The sequence below is a fragment of the Hoplias malabaricus genome, chromosome 3 (genome assembly GCF_029633855.1).
Source record: "Hoplias malabaricus isolate fHopMal1 chromosome 3, fHopMal1.hap1, whole genome shotgun sequence".
Taxonomy (NCBI): Eukaryota; Metazoa; Chordata; class Actinopteri; order Characiformes; family Erythrinidae; genus Hoplias; species Hoplias malabaricus.
Window position 1 is genome coordinate 65,109,108 of NC_089802.1, and position 19,704 is coordinate 65,128,811.

Here is a 19,704-nt window from a genome sequence, read left to right on the forward strand (position 1 = left end):
AAAATCAAGAGCAGGACCCATCACCCTAATACACTGAGGCGACGCTAGCTGCTGAGGTATGTAAACACCAGACACATCCAGTGTGCGGGAACAAGTCGTTATACATTAGCTCTCTAACCAAAGCTCATTATTAGGATGGACTTTGGTTAGAACGATGCCTACATAAACAGCTGCCCACAGTCAGCTCACTAGGTTTTGGGACAAACCTATGGTCTCCAAGACCATCAGAGCTCGCTACCAGAAGCAACCAGAAGCTGCGGATGAATGCAGAGGTGCACATTCTGCTGAGGACTGGTGACTCTGCCTTCAAAGCAGGTGACAAAGTGCCCCTGAGAACTGCGAGGGCCAAGCTGGCCCAGTCTGTCCGAGAGGCAAAGCAGACACACAGACAGAGAATCCACAGCCACTTCATGGACATGCTGAGCATTTGAACAGGCATTCAAAGGCCATCAAAAACTACAGGACATTGTCTGCCTGTGGCAGTGATGCCTCATTTCAAGATGCACTGAACATCTTTTAAGTCCTCACCATGGACATGTGTCCAGCAGTTCGAGTCTCTGAACAGAGGGACACATGCTGGATTTAAAAGATGTTCATTTATTTAAAAAAAAAAAAGGCTTGTCTGCATCTCAGCAGCAGTGGAGGGAAAGCTGTGAGAAGAGCAGCACTGCATAATATCAAAAATAATAAGATCTATATCTGCAAATAATGTGGGTCCATGTTTAGAAAAAGTCACAGTATTAAGTTTAGGTCAAGTATTTCCTTGATCTCATTAGACATTGCAAAGCAGACATAATTGGCTGAATTATAACTGACAAATTTGTGCTACCTATCGAAAGATACAACTTACCGGTCCTGCGCATGCTCAGACCCACATTTTTTTTATTACTACTTTCATTGTTTTTCAAGATAAATATGGTTTTCTTGGGTGCGTTACACGATCGTAGCTTACTGTCATTATTTGCATATATGTATATCTCCTGCTTATAGTTCTATTAACAGCATTTTATGATAAGCTAGTTTTAGCTCATCGCAATATCCTACCTACTGTTTTATTTAGGCTGTTTATAAAAGTACACTATGGTATCACAACTCGACAGAATTTAGGCTATGTTTGGCAAAATTGTGAACTGGAGTTTTAATTTTAAATTGACTGCCACATTGGGAGTAATTTACGGTCAGTGATGAAAACAGTAATTTTCATCAACATATTAACTTAAAAATCATGTTTAAAAATTGTATTGCTCTGGGACTGTGGTGAACAGAGACAATTGTGTCCTAAACCAATGTGCACTAGTATTTACTGATAGACAAATTAACAAAGATACTTAATGACTGATCTACAGGCGAATATTTTGCTCATCTCACTGTCAAGAAATGTTTACTGGTGCATTAGTAATGAAATGTACAATTTAATGGAAGAATATAGCGAGCTGGTCGGGCGAGCGGTTGTGAAACTGATAAGGCGACCTCGTGAAAGTGCAGCTGAAGCTAATGCGGCTAACCTTTGCGTTCCCTCGGCGTACAGAAAAGTAAACAAAGACTTACATGGGCTCTAGCGTCTTGGAAAGCCACGTCTTCAATGCATCGAGGTGTTCAATGATCATTTTAGTAGAAGAACACGACTGAGAGAATATGTTAAGGTATGGGCAAGAGTGCAAGGGTGGGTACAATGTGTTTCAGGCCTCAGTGCGACGATGCGCTTTCTAAAAACTCATAACATTCAGCAGCAGCTCTGCTCTCTATCAGAGCTTGCGCTATCACCATATAACTCTCAGCCTCACACAGCTAAAACTTAACCTCTTACAGAAGGGATATATTTCTGTCACTCCACTCTATAAACTGTTCTAAATCTACACTAATGGCGAATGTTTACTCCCCCTCGACACCACGCGAGACCATTAGGCGACTTCTCGCGAGAGAGAGAGAGAGGAAAAAGAAAAAAGAAAAAGAAGGAAGGAAGGAAGGATGGATGGATGTCTGGTTGTATAGTGCCGTGCCAAAGCCAGAATGCTCAGGCAGATATGGAAGCAAATCTGTCTCATCAGACTTTGAAATATTACCACCTTTGAACTCGTAGCACTGATTTATTTTTTTTTTGCACTGAAATTATGTATCTAAATATAACTGCTCTTGAATAGAACTCGTGAATTTTCAGGAGCACGTTTTCACTGTTATTATTCAATGTTAATAAATTCAGATTAAAAAAAATCAAGCTAAAAAAAATGTCGAATTCAGAGTACACATCCGGGACATCATTTGGATTTCCTCTTTCACCTGAAATGGTGCACTCGTTGTATTCTCTCGCCGCTAGATGGCAGCGACAACACGAACACAACTTCCACACCGTGGAAAAACTACACGTTTAGCTTCCTTCCGCGGATATTATCTCTTTATTTTCAAAGTGTCTCCAAGATCTGTAACAGACAATATAACTGACTATTGATATCCCGAAGATTGAAATTTTACTGTGGAATTGTTTTGTAATAGCCCTGTGAACATAGCATATGATATGACAGAATTGACAGAGAAATCCAAATGAATCAATTGCTCATCCTTGGTATCCCGGATGTGTACTCTGAATTCGAAATATATTGTTTGAATTTTTTTGAGCTTGAATTTTTTTACCTGAATTTATTAACATTGATTAATAACAGTGAAAACGTGTTCTTGAAAAATCACAAGTTTTATTCAAGAGCAGTTATATTCAGATGCATAGTTTCAGTGCAAAAAAAAATCAGTGCTACAAATTCAAAGGTGGTAATATTTCAAAATCTGATGAGACAGATTTGCTTCCATAGGCTGATAAGCCAGATAAAACTTAATTACTAAAAACAATAAATAATGGAATATAAAAATATAATACAAATTTATATATATATATATATATAATCTCAAAAAAATTACATCCTGTATGCTTAGAGTAAGTAAACGTGAGTGGTGTATCACATTGTGATATCGTAAGCAGAGTTCGGCCTGTTGCACAATATGGGACTGCTTCTCCCTTTACTAGATACATATGAGTTAATCTGGTGTGTCCAATACAGCATCTTCTGTACACTGCTTGGTCCCAGTGGTTTTCAAAGTAGGTTTTTATCCAATAATCAGATTTGTTTAATTCATTTATTTTCCTGGCATGTATCCCATTCACTGCTACTGTATTTGTAAGATTTGAATTACAGGTTTGCCGTCCATTGGTGGAATCTTGGTGGAATACATCCGATCAGGGTTGCACGAGGCCATTTTGGCCGCTTGATTTTCTCTTTCATTGCCTAAGATTCAACAGTGTTCAGGTATCCAACAAAATAGCATAATACACTTCCTGTAGAACATTCAGGATTGTTGGGTGGTTGATTTAGAGGGATGTGAGTGCCTGTAGACAGGAATTGCAGTCTGTGCATGCAAGTATTCTTTGTTGTTGAACTGATTCTCTAAACTCTAATGCTAGGAGCAGCACTTGGGCTTCAGCTGTGAAAATCGAGCTGTGTTTCGGGAGTCTACTTCCTTTCTGTAGCTGACCAGACAATATTGTTTCTGATGTTTGGTTGTAGTCTTAGAGCCCTAAGGTGGCATTGAATTATAAACATTTCTATAGTGGGAATGAGTGGGTTCAGAAACACTTCCATGTCTGCAAAAAGGTAGTCATCTACAAATGCAAGTTAAAACCCACCAAAAATCATGTATAGAAATCATAAAAGCAAGAAGCAGAAATGCAAGTTCATGTAAGATTAGTTATGTAAAAGCTGAAATGTGTCCTGAGGCATTGAATTCTTTTTGGAAATCATTGATGATGTGTCCTTTTGTAATAAGAGGAGAGAGTATCAGGCCTCATTTAAGCATAGTTTAAAAGCCAGCATCACTGATAGTATTAAGGTGAATTAATGCACATGGCTTGGAATACTTACACATATATGAAGGCACTGCTTATGCTGAGCAATATTTACAAGTTATATATATATATTATTAGCTCTCAATGTAAGTATTTGCCAAAAACAATCCAGATTGGGTCTCACAAAGCTTTAATATTAACTGTAAATAAGTCATTGACCAATAAACCCAAACCTTCCACACACAGAAGCAAAGTTCATCAGATTTTAACACAATTTTAATGATCATTTTCCAAATGTGTATACAAAGCCGTTTATCTGAATTTAAATAGACATTTAAAATGATCTCTTACAATTCATAGTACATGGAAAGTGCAAAAATAACATTTAGACACAAATAAAAATCATGCTGAACATTTCATATGGTATTTATAAATAAGCACAAGTACGTATATATATATATATATATATATATATATATATATATATATATACACACACACACACACACACACACAAACCATTGATTTAAAGCAGCTAGGTCACAGGTCTGATGTGATTAAATTTGGTCACCCTTGGCTTGCTCACCTCTGGATTTTTATATTTTTACATTTCATGTCAAAAATTTTGTCTTAGCGGAATTCTGTGAAGCTGCTTTGTGACAACATCAGTTGTAATAAGCGCTATACAAATAAATTTGATTGGATTTGATCTTGTGAGTTTGTTTATCTTCAGATTGGATTCATAAATACCTATGTGCTGTGGAATGCTGTTTTCTGGAAGAGTCTCAAAGGTCATATTATAATCTGAAAAACTGAGTCTTGCAAGGAAGTGTGGGAATCAAAAAAGGCACTCCATTCCACAGAAGATTCTTTTTGAAGAAAACATACAAACAAGCAACTGGAAATTCTCAGGCAGAGGGAAGGGACACATTTATAAAGGCATGCTTAGTTATGGACTGAAAATATCTACTCAACACTTATTATTTAATATGTCATCATTATTTCAAAAGCAGGGATAGTGAATATTTTTCACTAGTTAAAAAAATCCACAGCATACCCTGCCATAATCTATCTGGGTTGGTTAAGTTTTAACCCAAAATAAGCACCACATTATCCAACAGAGGGAGAAATCCAACATAGCTAAGAACAGTGAAGCTCAATTTCTCAGCAAATAATAGAAAAGTATTTTTAAATAGAATTCAGTACGCATAAAACAAAGAATAAACAATCAGTTGAAATGAAACATTTCATCTTTTCAGAAGAATGTTCATAAACCCATTAATCTCACACACACATATATACTGAAAGTTTAAAAAGATACTGTATATGGAAGAGCATAAATTTAAATTCCTATCAGTAATCAGTAAGTTGAAGGCTGAGGAATTTCCCTGCATAGTAACATAGAATGTCTTAAATATAAACTAAAAGGGGAGGGAGGCACCAAAAGTAGCTTATATCACACACACTGCATGTTAAGTTTGAAGAAGTTTTCCATTTGTAAACACAGCTTTTTACACAGTCTGTCCTTAACCACATCAAAGCTTAGCATATGCTATAAAACATTAATTAAATATGAATAGTTATAGCAGCCTTAACTGATAATTGGGTCGCTGAGCAAAGCAAACAAACAAAAAGGATTTATATGTTATTTTTCAAAGTAAAAACTATACAAGCTTTGAAAAAGCTAAGACACTATGAATAAAGTTGCCTTAACATAAAAGCTAATTGCTTATGTTTGGGATATATTTAACCCTCAACCTGGTAGATTCATTTGTTGTAAGACTTAAAGTTATGTCATTGATTCTGTGAAACAGAATTCAATCTTACATATTACCTAGTTATACCTGTTTTCATCAGCACCTGTAAATCCAAATGTGATATTTGTGTGAGACAGACAATTTACTACACAGCACATTACAGATAAGTGTGCTTGAAAGTTTGCTAGGCAGTGTATGGATATGGCAATCATTTTAGTTTCCCTGCATGTCAGCAGATTTTCCATCCCTGTAGTGTGATCCCTCTTCAAAAACAGGAAGACTGGAGGGAATTGGTCAGTCACTGCATTAGAAAGTGGAATGAGTCTTTACCATGTGTGGCTAGCTGGGGGGAATATATTGCTTACATTTACCACTAATAAAGCCCTTCTGGATCTCCCCCTCTAATATAACATATAGACAATTACACTTAGTTCTGTGGTTGCAGTTATATCCACAGTATTATAAAAAATCATTAGTCTCCATTTAAATAATCTAGAATTCAAGTAATAATAAAAACATTTAACAGTAAGTAATAAATGTGCACACACACACACACACACTTAAACCTTATGTTGTACATACATGTAGCTACTGTTAAACTTGCATATCATTATGTATCAGTTTGTATATTAAAAATCAGCAAAACTTTGTGTACACAGCTATGTGTGCAGGACAGAAAGGTTAAAGAAACAAACAGCCTCAGAAATTTAAAGCAAATTTTATCTGAAACACACCACTGATTTGTGGTCTTTCTTGAAGTCTTTCTTTGCTTAAAAAATATGCTTTGTAGTTTTGTACTGGGCTACATAACTACTAAATTTATATGATTATTTATACTAAATAGCAGCTACTTGGCTGATGCTATATAAATATTACCTACAATATGGTCCAAAGCTTTTTTTTAATCTATTTCAGAGTTAGATTCTGTTACTAATTACTGCACAAGTTGCTAATGTCACATGTTTCATGTGGTTAAGATTGAGGCTTTATTATTTGTTTGTTTTTTTATTTATTTATTTCGTATGTGGTTGTGTTCAGTGTTCTGAATCTAACAAAAAAAAGAAGAATATCTACTATACACGTTATGTTGTTTTGTTTAAAATTAGTTTGGGAAAGGCTTGGGAACACCCACTCCTGTATAAGTTGCATAAGGTGCTGTCTTGTAAATGAGATGGAACACTAACTAGTTTGCTCATGGCAAAGGCTTTGAACAAGGCATGATAGTGGTGTCTGACTGAAGGGACATTACATTTCCAAAGTTGTGCAGGCATTAAAAATTCCCTGAGCCATGTTGTCACATGTACAGGCAATACATTATAGAAGCCACCCAGAGGGCAGTTGTTGCCCAGCGATGCTTTATGTTTGTAAATGTCAGACAAGTCAAGTCACATTATTTGTATAGTACATTTTACAACCTGGTGGTGTTATTTTACAACCTGGTGGTGTAACAAAGCTCCTTTACAGACCTTTAATAAGCCAAGGTGAGAAAGCCAAAAAAGACCTCCTTTAAACCTGGAGGCCTTTAAACCACAATGGGGACCCATCCTCTTCTGGTTAAGCAAAGCACCTCAGGGCAGGAAACACATGCACTTTGAATGCAAGAGGCCCTGCACACATATTGCACAGTGCAATCAATGCAGTGTTCTTTAATTTCCATGGGATATGGGTTCAGAACACTTGGGAGGCTCATGACTTAATGGGGTCTGCGCCATATATGAACTATACGGTCAGCCTGAAACTATTTATACTCTCTACATATTGCCTGTTCTCTAAGGTCCCGTTAACAACCTCACAAGACCAGATGAGTAGCTGTGTCCAGTGTCATGGTGTTTACAGGGCATTCTGGTGAGTCTGTTTCCCAGACTCACCAGATGCAGGATATGCATGTTGGGCCTCCTGTATTGAATGGATTTCTGCCAGAGTTGGCGAAATTCTAGCAAGATGCCACCAATCACTATCATTATGCCCCTGCTGTGAGTAGCAATGCCTCCTAGGATGTTTTCCCTTTACTCATGTGACATTGTGGATTTAAAAATGTTAAATGCCCAGACAAATTTGGAAATGGATTAATCTCTTTAGCACGATCATGCCTCAGTTGAACCCCAGTAATTCACAAATCATGTTGCCTTGCCATGAGCAAGCACGTTCACCTCACCCACAAGATAACTCCAGACAATTTGTACATGTGTGGGTGTTCCCAAGCCATTCCCTGAATAAAGCCACTTCATAATTAACTTACATACTACTATCCCATGATTTTGTCATGTCAGTGTTGTTTACAATTGTATATTAACTAGAAATCGTCTAGTATTAATGTTTTTACATTTCTTCATTGGTCTGAGGAATTTGTTGTAGCTGATCATTCTGACACACTTCACAAAAATATTAATGTGCATAAAAATATCTACACTCAATTTTTTACAACTGGTTGATACATTTTTACATTTAGAGTTGATCAAGTACATTTGAGGGTAAGGTAGAACAGTTTTCCACCAAACTATTATTTTAACAATGAATCTATGTAATGAGTGGTTGAGCAGATGAGAAGGAAATGACCCCCTTGACTCAGTTCAAGAGGTCATGCAGTGCGGTAAACCAAATCCTAGAATGCGACAAATATAGCTGGATAGCAGTACACACACTCCGCCAACCACTATTCAGTGAATACACAAATATTAAGATAAATGAACATAATACAAGTCCTAGAGATAAAATGGGGTGTATGAAGTCAGATAATTTTAAAATCTACAATTATAATAGAATAAGGTTCAATTATGTTCCCTAATTTTATGTACGCTTGAGGATACCACCACAGAGACAGCAAGAGGTACTACCACAGTGACAGTTTTTCTGAGAGTGCACAAAACTAAAAGCAAACTTCATGCACTAAGCATGTCTTGATACCATTTGTGGCAGTGATGAAGGGGATATGTATATTTCAATTTTGGCTTAACTAATTTAACAGCAATATAAACCTCTTTTTATTTTACATTTGTTTCTCAGACAGCAGGTAAAGGAGAGTGATCATTCAGTCACACTGATTAATGACTGAAAGGGCAGTGGGGGTTAGAGATATTATGTGGGATACTCCGTCTCTCCAGAGGAGATCTGAGTCAGGCGTTTACTGGAACCCCAGAGTTTCCTGGTGATTTGTCCAGATCGCATCTAAAAGAAAAGGAGAGGAAAGGTAAGTAAGTTAAGTGGGAAATGGATAGAGTAGTGAGAAAAAAGAATGTAAACATGAAAAAAAGAGATCATGATAAGATATTTATGAATGAATATTATTAGGTTAGCATACTCTAAAATAATCAATTAAATATATCAGTGGCTGGTTTATAAAGTCCCCAAAGTTTTGGGAACATATCTGGAATGACGTTTTATTTCCTTTGTCATTTATTTTTATATCTGTCAATGATCAGCTTCATGTGATTTTCCCAGTAATCAGTTCTTTCAACTGAATCTCTGATACATCCAGGCCACTAAGTATCAGTATTAACAACATTTATACATGTAGTATAATAATAATAATAATAACAACAACACAGGCAGCACTGTGGCACAGCAAGTAGTGTCGCAGTCACACAGCTCCAGGGATCTGGAGGTTGTGGGTTCAAGTCCTGCTTTGGGTGACTGTCTGTGAGGAGTTTGGTGTGTTCCCCCCGTGTCCGCATGGGTTTCCTCTGGGTGTTGTGATTTCCTCCCACAGTCCAAAAACCACATTGGTAGGATTGGCAATTCAAAGAAGTGTCCCTAGGTGTGAGTGAATGTGTGAGGGTGTGTTGCCCTGTGAAGGACTGGCGCCCCCTCCAGGGTGTGTTCCTGCCTTGTGCCCAGTGATTCCGGGTAGGCTCCGGCCCCACAGCGAAATTCTACCCTTTTGTAGCTAACAATAATTATGAGCTCCCAAAGGTGTTTTTTTTTTTTTTTTTTTTTTTTTACCTCTGCTGGTTTTCCTACCCCCACCACGATCAATTTTCCATCCTGAAGTCCAACTAGCACATGTGACTGCTCCTTTGTCACTGACACACACAGGATTGGCACCCGCATTGCCATGGGAGACACACACAGCTCCAGACTGGCATGATAAACAAAAAAGAGAGAATGTCAGTAAACCTTTAAATAAGTCGATATGTTGGTGAAAATATCTTAGAACAGATTACAAACCTACAGTATATAAGAGAATTTCAAAATTGCAGATATGACCAAAATGTCACAACAAAGTGACTATTAATTCTGTAACAGAAACATTATCTATCCCCAAATAGCAGAGAGGATAGAAAGAGGAGAGGAGAGAGATGAAGGAGAATAATAGAGGAGAAAAAGACCTGAATAAGAGGGGAAGAGGAGAGGGAAAGGAGACAAACAGAAAGTTATATAAGCAGAGACAAGAAGAAACAGTGTAGAGAAGAAGAAGGAGAATATGAGGAGAGGGTGGCAAAGGGAAGGGTAGACAGAATAGAAGTGAAGTACATATAGATGATTGGAGAAGAAAGGGGGATTAAAAAAGAATAAAACCCTGGGAGGGGATCTGAAGAAGAAAGTAGAGGAGAAAAGCAAGATAATTAAATGATATGTGAGTAGGGGGGAAGAGGGGAGTAGGTAATTGTACCTATACAAATCTCTGATGGACAAGAACCCCTGTTCGCTGCCCATGACAATGTATTCTCCGGCAACACACAGATCTGTCACCTGTTCTTTCAGTGGTTCACTACATAGGTATTTCCCATTCACAGAGTACAGGTGCAGTGCATTTTTATCCTAAACACACAAACACATTATTTATACCTGAAATATATACAAATAATGCAACTAATATGTACGTTCTGTAGTACAGAGATTGATGAACAGAAGTGTATATACAGTGGAACCTCTACTTACGAACGCCTATACTAACAAACTTTCCAAGATACGAACCGGGTATTTCAATATTTTTTGCCTCCACCAATGAACCATGACTCTAGAAACAAACCCGAGCCTCCGCCAAGCCGGCGGCTGGAAATGACCCCAATAGTCAAGTCTCCGAGCGCGCCCAGACTTGAGTCATTGACCCATTTTCTCTCGTTCTCTCGACCCTCGAGTTTTTAAGATTAGCAAATTGTAGCTTTAGCAATATAGCATTAGTGTAAATAGCAGACATCGAAATTTGTGCTAAGTTAAGCCGTATCTACGCTTCGTCTCCCCGCATTCACCCGCCTACTCTCCGTTATTCCACCAACCCCCCACCTCCCGTCATATAGCCAGTGCCTGTGTTACTTCTCCAGCCATTTTCCATTTATTACTGTTACCACAAGTAGATAAGTAGAGGTTCCACTATATATATATAATAGTGGTGGGACTGTAACATGTTAATTTCGATTAATTAATTATGGGGAAAATAACGAAATAAAAAATTTAATGCATTTTAATTGCACTTTGCACCATGGAAAGTTAATGTTAACAGTACAGTGATCCCTTGTTTTTCGCGGGGGATGCGTTCCAAGGCCAACCGTGAAAAACGAATTTCTGCAAAGTAGAGGAATGATATTTTTTTATGTATTTAACGAGTATTTGGACTTTTAAAACCCTCCCTGTAATGTTAACAACCCACCCTTTGCATTAAACAGTCATTCTATAATGTTTTTCAGCTGGAACTACATTTCCTACCAGTTTCTTTAATAGAGTAAGCTGTGATTTAGTGTAATAAAATTTCACTCGGATGTGGACATGAACAATATGTACTATATGTAAGAAATACTTGTAAATTATATATTTTGTCACCTACAGGCCTAGTCTAATACATGTAAATAATAAAAAAGCCCTGTTGAAAAAACCAAAGAATAGCGAATCCGCAAAAAATGAACCGCGAAGTAGCGAGGGATTACTGTAATGCAAACAGTGTCGCCAGTCAACACTCTACCACATGTCGGGGTTCACATTCAGAAACAAAACGTCAAAGTCCACGTCAGACAAATTGACCAATTCACTGGTAGTAGACTGGTGGGAAAATAAACAAGATTTTGAATTTAAGCTTATGTTCATTGATTCACTCATCAACTAAACGTAAATCAATATTTCTCACATGCTAAATATTGAAATGTGATTAAAATGTGATTAATTTCGATTAATTAATTACAAAGCTTCTAATTAATTCTATTAATTTTTAAAATCAAGTCCCACCCCTAATATATATATATATAGCTTGCTGACTATAAAAGTATTTTATTTAAAAAAATATTAGGTGAGCCATATATAAGGCTACAGTTGATTCAAAGCCACTACCTGTGAACTTCAGATTACTACAGATTTCAGATTCCTGATTTTAGCTAGTACATTTGAAAGGGGAAATATATATGTTTGTGAGTGTACATTACCTTCAACATGGATTTTCCCTCCACACAGGTGTACACCACCACATGCCCCTCCCAGGACACAGCCAAGTTTGTGATTGACGCAGGCAGTGTACTCTCATAGGGAGGACAAAGGGAACGCATGTACTGACCTCTCCGGACTGTGTGTATGATCACAGTGCCATCCTAAACACACACACAGATGTTATACACACACACACACACATCTACATTATATATTGTCCCACAGATTCCTGACTTGGAAACACTGTCGCACACATAGTCACACCTGTATTACATATTCAGAAACATTAACATCACACTGTAGGAATTCAACCAATTACAGAGAGCCGTTCACTCGCCAATTAAGCTAACACCTGAATGGTAATTCAGAAACAATAGCTGAGAGTATAAAAATTATATTCTTTGTGTGAAACATACCCGTGCTCCTGAAGCAGCCATATCCAACTCTGTACTAATACACACACTGACCACTTCATCAGTGTGTCCATATAGCACCTGCAATGGCTTAGGACTCAGACCCACAGGGGCTCCACCCTATATACAAACATATATTAGAATTCTTTATTCAGGATGACCACCATGTATATATATATACACACACACACACACACACACACACACACACACATATATATATATATATATACAACATCATGTTGGGACAGTTTTATTTCATATATTCATGATACACACACACACACACACACACACACACATATATATATATGTATGTATGTGTGTGTGTGTGTGTATCATGAATATATGAAATAAAACTGTCCCAACATGATGTTTATTTTTGGGTAATTTAAACACTACAAATCAACAGTGAATACACAGCTCATTTAGAGTTTATACTACTTTTCCAACATATCTATGCACAATTCCCAAAATGACAGTGTACAGACTAACCTGCTGCATCACCTGCCACACCATGCAGGTTGTGTCTCGAGAACCTGAAATCAGGTGAATCCCACAGTAATCAGTGGCCAGACAGGTGATTATATCTGTAGAAAAGTAAATGTGCATGAACATACCTAACCAGGCAACATGAAAAGTTACATTAGTATATAGTTGTATATTTGCATATACTCAATGTCAAAAAGCAAAGCTTATATTAGAATTTTTTTGTATTATGATTTTGGTTGTTTTTTATTTAATGCCTGCTGACATTTATATAAAGTCAAAATTTAATGACAAAATAATTAACAAATAAAGGCCAAAATATGTTACATATGTTTATGGAAACTGAATGATTTAAAGTTTTTTTGGAGATACAAATTTTTGTTCCAAAAGCAGTGAAAAGTGTGTTTAGTTACCCATATGGCGGACGTGATGTCCCACAGTTTTGCCCTTCAGTAGTGATGTCACTCTTAGGCTGTTGTCCCAGTGTCCTCCACTAAACAGCAGCTTTGCATCATGAGATACAACAAACAGCCTAGCAGTGATCTCCACACCTGGAGAAAAAGGACTGGACAGAAAACGCTGTGTCCTACAGAGGAAAACAGAGAACAAACAACAGCCTATATTAATAATTCAATCATCAAAAAGCAAAGGCTCTCTCTCTCTCTCTCACACACACACACACATATATATATATGTGAAATGAGAAAGAGAAGGAGGGGTGTTTTGTTCTCTGGCTGTGAATTAAGCTACATGACAATCAATGTGAGAATTTTGTATTGTATTGTAAAATACATTTCTACAGAACAAACAAACAAAACACACTTATTTTTGTTTATCCTCCCTTTTCAAAGAAAAGTTTAAATTTAAGAAGACCACTCACTTTTGGCTAGCCACTGTAGGATCTTTGATGAAGGTGAAGTAGTTGGAGATGTTTTTGTCATAGGGCAGCCAGCCGTGTGTTCCTATCAGACAATTCTGACTCACTGTCACCTTAAAAATAAAACCTGAGATATTTACCAGTGCATACAAATGAACCAATCTGTACACCATGTCCACACACACGCTCAAATAATGTTTTTTTCTCTCTTTACTGGCTAAGAAACATTAATTTGTTTTTCCATCTTCTTCTCAAATTATATTTTTTAACAAACCTGTTTCAAGTCTCTGCAACCTAAAGCATACTAATATTATTCATTCATTCATTCTCTGTGACCCCCCTCATCCTGTTCAGGGATAAGGGCTTGTACCTGACAGCTGGGGCCCAGAGAAGTGCTGAATGTGAAACATGTTCATATTTTCCTGTTAATCATTGGGCATAAGAGGGGGGAAACACACAGTCCATCATGAAACACACAGACACACACCCACTCACTCACACCCATGGATGAGCTTTTGGCATAAATACATGGTCAGTGGGAATATCTGTCACGCTTTTGTCCTTTTTGATGTGTCCTTCCTCTGTCTGTGTCTAAGTTTCCTTGTTTCCTCTGTTTTTGTTTTGGGTCCTGTCTCCTCCATTAGCTCCACCCTAGCCTTGCTCTGTCATTAGTGTTCCCACCTGTTCCCATCTATGAGTGTACAATTATTTTGCTTGTGTTAGGGGACCTAAAGGCTCCGCTGAACTGGAAGAAGGGGGCCTTTAATGCAGATGATAAGGAAGCTATGAGAAGTATTCAGATGGAGCTGAAGGGGAGAAACAGAGATTGTAAAATGGACTATAGAAGAAATATGGACAGCAATTTTCAAAGTGAGGAATTTGACGGAGGTGGTGTCAGGTTTATCAGCCTCTGGTGTCTCAGGGAGAGTTAGTGCCTTTTCGACTCTGGCTTTAGAGCCCTCACAGCGGTGCAAATAGGTATCAATCTCCCCCAGTTCACATGTGAAACAGATTTGCCCCCCTCAGTGAAACCCCCACTGAAGCATGTTAAAGGTGATCGGGTCATAGGACATTCTATTGTATGAAAATAGCTACTCTTTTAGGGACACTGGCAGCTACAGTAAGTTGTTTATCAGGAGCCAGAGCACTGGACATTAGTGGCTACCTTAAGTTGTTGGCTAAGAATACAGCCATGGCAGAAAGTGTTGGCACCCCTGAAATTTTCCATACAGTTCTTTTCTCCTCTTTCTGTTCTCTGTGCTTAGTCTGAGACACACAGTGCAAAGATTCAACTTCTCTCCTTTTTATCTGGTTTCAGGTGTAATTTTTATATTGCCCACCCATATTACTTGCCAAAGTTGAGTTTAAATGTGCAACTCATGCTTGAAACAAAGTTATTCACTCACAATATTGAAAAGATGCCAAAAAAGGGGTGGTAAAACTGGCCCATTTTCACTGTTAATATTTACAGGCCACAAGGTCCCTATTCCGAATTTGTGCAAGAGTTTAGTGACTTTATTGCAAAAAACCAGTAGGAAGTGATAAAATAATAATTGTAGGAGATGTTCCACTAAATGTGTAGATGTCATGCCTTCTGGTGAACCGACTCTATATCCTGAACTGAATAACTCCACTTCCAAGAACTCTTCTGTCTGTCACATGACTCCTCCAGCCAGCCGGTCAACCTATCACAACTCCAACTCTCCTGAGTATTAATTGAGTACACCTGTATTAGACCATTTATTAACTCTCACCTTCCAAAAGTCCTTTGTGAAGTATCGTCCCTGTTCACAGAGTGTACTGAGAATTTTGTCCGTCTGTATTTTCTGTTTTTTGATCGATTGTTTCTTGACTACGGTTTTGCCTCTCCCTTTTTGGATTTTGATGCTCTTTCTGGTTTGACTATTAGGACTGCCTCTAGTGTTTATGACTGTGTTTTTGCCTACGTGTTCCGGTGCCCTATTTATTTTTTCGCCCCTGCCCTCCAAACATTCTGAGTCCACCACTGCTGGACAGACTAACAGACTGTTTAAAGAATACCCTAAGATCAACTCTAGACATTTTAGCATCTCTAACAACTAAAATGATAAGAAAATGCTTGTGACATATATTTAAATATAAGGCCTTAAGTGCAGCATTAAGAGATGTTCACTGTTCTGTATGATTAGACGTATGCTCTGTGTCTGTGCTCCAAAGAGAGAAATGTTTAGGATAAGCTGTCAGTAAGGATAGAAGACTATACATTTTTTCATCTCCCCCAGTCCCTTGAATGTGCAAATGTAGACCAGATTCCTCATTACCATATTTGGAAAGGTTAAGAATCATATAGATGGGAGTGCTAGCCAAGAGCCGGGAGAGAGACAGACGAGCTCGCTGAATCGGACACCTCTCTCACGGGATCCTTAAGAACCCGTAAGACACTGTTTCTGTAAATAAAGATGTATTTACACCTTTAACCGTGTCTGCGGAGATTCTTTTCCATCACCTGTCTTCACAATACAGCAAATAAACAACAAATACTCAATACTCCTGCATTCGAAGTCTTGCTTAAAGCCGGCAAATAGAAAGTGAGATTTTTCACAAATTTAAGCGCTGGTTGGTTGTTTAAGCTGTTTGTTGCTAGAAGGGTTGCACTGTATTAGACTCATTAGTGTATGCAGTATTGTGTTGATGATGGTGTTGGAAAGAGTTTCTCCATTCTAAATTTGGTAAACTAGAGTAATAGAAAAATAGGAATGAAGGAAATAAAAGGGAACAATGAAGTAAAAGAATGAAGTAAAAAAAAAACAATGAAGTAAAAGTTCACAGGGCAACACACACAGTCACACATTCACACCTACGGACACTTTGGAGTTGCCAATCCACCTACCAACGTGTGTTTTTGGACTGTGGGAGGAAACCGGAGCACCCGGTGGAAACCCACGTGGACACGGAGAGAACACATCAACTCCTCACAGACAGTCACCGGGAATCGAACCCACAACCTCCAGGTCCCTGGAGCTGTGTGACTGCGACACTACCTGCTGCGCCACCGTGCCGCCCACAGATGTAAAAATGTAACAGGAAATTAAAAGAGTAAATAGAAGCAGATGTAACAGAAGAAAAACAAAAGGAAAGGAAAAGTTGAAGTGTAGAATAGAGTAATTAGTAACAGTGTGTTGGTCACTGTGTGAAAGTAAGCTTTGGGTTATTGTGGAATTGGAATATATTGAAATAGTGAGAAGCCCTGGGGACCCAGTGAAGGTTAAAAGTGAAGGAATATAAGGGAAATATAAGAGAAATGAGGTAATAAAAGAGAAGTAATAGAAGAGGTAAAAAGGAATAAAAGGAGTTAAATAAAGAAAAGATGCCGCCATTTGGATAAGCCCTCTTTTTGTAGAGGCGGGTTAGCCCGGCCGTAAACCCTGAAAAATTCACTAGCTGATTTTTTTGGGTCAGTTTGATGAGAAACTGAAACTGCCCACTCGAAACACTGTTGGCGAACACTGTACTGATGCTGCCTCTCTTTGAATTATTACACCTCACAAGGCAGCATAAATTTAAAATAAGGAAATAAGGAGCAGCAGTGAAATTAGAAGCATGCTGTTAAAGTGTGAATGAGTCTTCTATGAGAATTTGACAAAAGAATGACAAAAGAATTACCTTAAAGCAAACAGTATGAAAATTAGAGAGGAAATGGAGGCTGACCCAGCCGAAAGTCTTCCATTGTGCTTGGAAGGACAAGTCTTATAAAGTATAGAAGGCACTTACTAAAGCATGATCAGAATATCTGACTTCTCTGATTGAGAACCACAAAAACAATCCTAGGATATTACTTAGCATGGTTTCAAAACTCCAGGTCCCTGGAGCTGTGTGACTGCCGCCCCATTATATATATTATAGTGTATATTATTACTGTAATATTTTATTTGTACTACATTAGTGTGTATTTAATCATTTATGCTTTTATTGTTGTACTTTGTTTGAAATGTGCATAAGTTGTTGTAACACACTAATATCCCTTCGGGGATCAATAAAGTTGTATCTTATCGATTATATTTGTAATTATTTCATCTGCACTTCCAGCTTCGGCTGTAGAAGCTCAGACTTACCAAGGTGTCAGGACTTCCTTGGGAGATGAAGGAGTGTGACTGGTTCTTGGGGACTACAGCTTTCACCAAGGCAAAATTATCACTGATACCCTAAATACACAGTATACATGTAATTAGAAAAACACTGTGTACTGTATGTAATTTTACATATCTAACACAAGAAATAAATAAGAAGAAAATATAAAATGAAAAATTAACACATAAATCACCTCCACAAAGAAAGACTTGAGTTCTGTGAGATGTTCGAAAACACTGAGTGGGAATGAGTCCAATCTAAATTTCCTTTTCTCCAGTTCCTCCAGAGAAAGACGCAAAGGATGAGGCTCCTACACAAAAAAAGCACATAACAAACAAATGTATGCATATAAGTCATATACCTCAAGGAATAAAATGTAATATATGTAACTTCCAGCAGTTCAGAGATGGTATATTGTGATGTAGGTTGACCTTCAGCAGTTGGCAGGGTGTCTGGCCGAAGTTGCTGATCATTCCCTCTAAAGCTTTCCTCTCCTTCTCATCTGTGATGGCATCCAGATCTACAGCACCTACACGAGAAATGGATTTGACTTGTCTGGAATCGCTCACACATTTCCAAAGCTCCATGTTGTTTCTCAAAGTGACTTCAAACAAGTAGTCCTGTGCTACCAATCCTAACATATTGGTCTTACATTCGTCAATGTCTAGTGCATACAGTAACAACAGAAAACAAAGGAAGGTAAGAAATAAAACAAGGACAAATTATGGAGCAACAGAAAAATGTACTACTTTCCTCCACTTAATTGTATACTGTTATTTACACTGTAATTGTATACTGTAATTTAATACTGTTGTTGTTGTTGTTATTTTTTACTTATGATTTCTGTTATATCCTTTTCCCTTTTTGCTATATGTTTGTATGCATAGATTTCACATGTATGTATTTTACGGACTTTATATTATATGTATATTATGCAGATGAAAATATGACGTTTTGATAATAAAACTGATGTGAACACTCAGTGAAAGAGTTAAGCATGACACCCAGATTACAAACCAGGGAAGGAGATATACTTGAATCATCAATAGAGAGATAAAGGGAACCAACTTTTTTTGAGAATAATTCAATCTTGTCACTATTTAACACGAGAAAGTTGTGATTCATCCATTTCCTGATTTCTGATAAACAGATTTTGAAATGGTTAAGAAGTGGGTTTTTAATAACTATAGTACTAAAATAAATCTGGATGTCATCCGCAAAGCGGTGAAAGTCAAGATTAAAATGACACAAGATATGTCCAAAAGGAAGCATGTATACAATGAAAAGAAGGAGTCTTAGGACTGATCCTTGAGTAACAGGAGAAATGGAAGAAGTATGACTAGAAAGGATAATGAACTGTTTTCTGTTAGTCAGATACAATGTGAAGCAGTCTAGGTGTGAAATAGGTCAATGCCCAGCTATCGCAGCCTGGACAGAAAGATGAGGTGACTTACTGTATCAAAAACTACTCTTAGCTCTAGTAGTAAAAGAATACAGAGAGCACCAGAATCCACAGCTAAAAGGAGATCATTCAATATTTTTATTAAGGCATTTTCAGTGCTGTGGTTGGGACAGAATCTGGACTGGAATGTTTCAAAGAGATTTTGAGTTTCATAATGGTCTTGAAGTTGACTAGCAACAATATGTTTGAGGACTTTGGCCAGGAAAGGTAGATCAGAGATGGGCTGGAACTTAACTAGCAAAAAGGAGGATGTGTTATCACATGGAGAATGGAAGGTCAAAGTGGAAAGAGAAGAGTCATTAGCTACAGAGGACACTAGCGCACTGTAGTTGTTCACAATTTTAGATTCAAAGAAATGTAGGAATGAATCACAGAGAGAGAGAGAGAAGCAGCTATAGCTATATATATATATATATATA

At 37.6% G+C, this 19,704-nt stretch overlaps 2 protein-coding genes across 3 annotated transcripts in view; both read right to left on the reverse strand.

Moving 5' to 3' along the window:
• rbm26 (RNA binding motif protein 26) overlaps window positions 1–1,881 on the reverse strand; it is a 63,857-nt gene extending 61,976 nt beyond the window's left edge. For both annotated transcript variants that reach the window (XM_066663792.1, XM_066663794.1), the window contains exon 1: window positions 1,549–1,881. In XM_066663792.1, coding sequence (XP_066519889.1) covers window positions 1,549–1,607 — 59 coding nt within the window. In that variant the 5' untranslated portion in view covers window positions 1,608–1,881. The remainder of the gene's footprint in view (window positions 1–1,548) is intronic.
• Window positions 1,882–4,120: 2,239 nt separating this feature from the next.
• The window catches only part of nbeal1 (neurobeachin-like 1), a 203,981-nt gene continuing 188,397 nt past the window's right edge, over window positions 4,121–19,704 (reverse strand). Inside the window, exons 44-54 of the mRNA XM_066665227.1 lie at window positions 18,255–18,352; window positions 18,017–18,133; window positions 17,808–17,897; window positions 13,720–13,829; window positions 13,253–13,425; window positions 12,846–12,940; window positions 12,354–12,470; window positions 11,937–12,098; window positions 10,196–10,344; window positions 9,526–9,661; window positions 4,121–8,751 (exon numbers count right to left, since the gene is read on the reverse strand). Coding sequence (XP_066521324.1) covers window positions 8,662–8,751; window positions 9,526–9,661; window positions 10,196–10,344; window positions 11,937–12,098; window positions 12,354–12,470; window positions 12,846–12,940; window positions 13,253–13,425; window positions 13,720–13,829; window positions 17,808–17,897; window positions 18,017–18,133; window positions 18,255–18,352 — 1,337 coding nt within the window. The 3' untranslated portion in view covers window positions 4,121–8,661. The remainder of the gene's footprint in view (window positions 8,752–9,525; window positions 9,662–10,195; window positions 10,345–11,936; window positions 12,099–12,353; window positions 12,471–12,845; window positions 12,941–13,252; window positions 13,426–13,719; window positions 13,830–17,807; window positions 17,898–18,016; window positions 18,134–18,254; window positions 18,353–19,704) is intronic.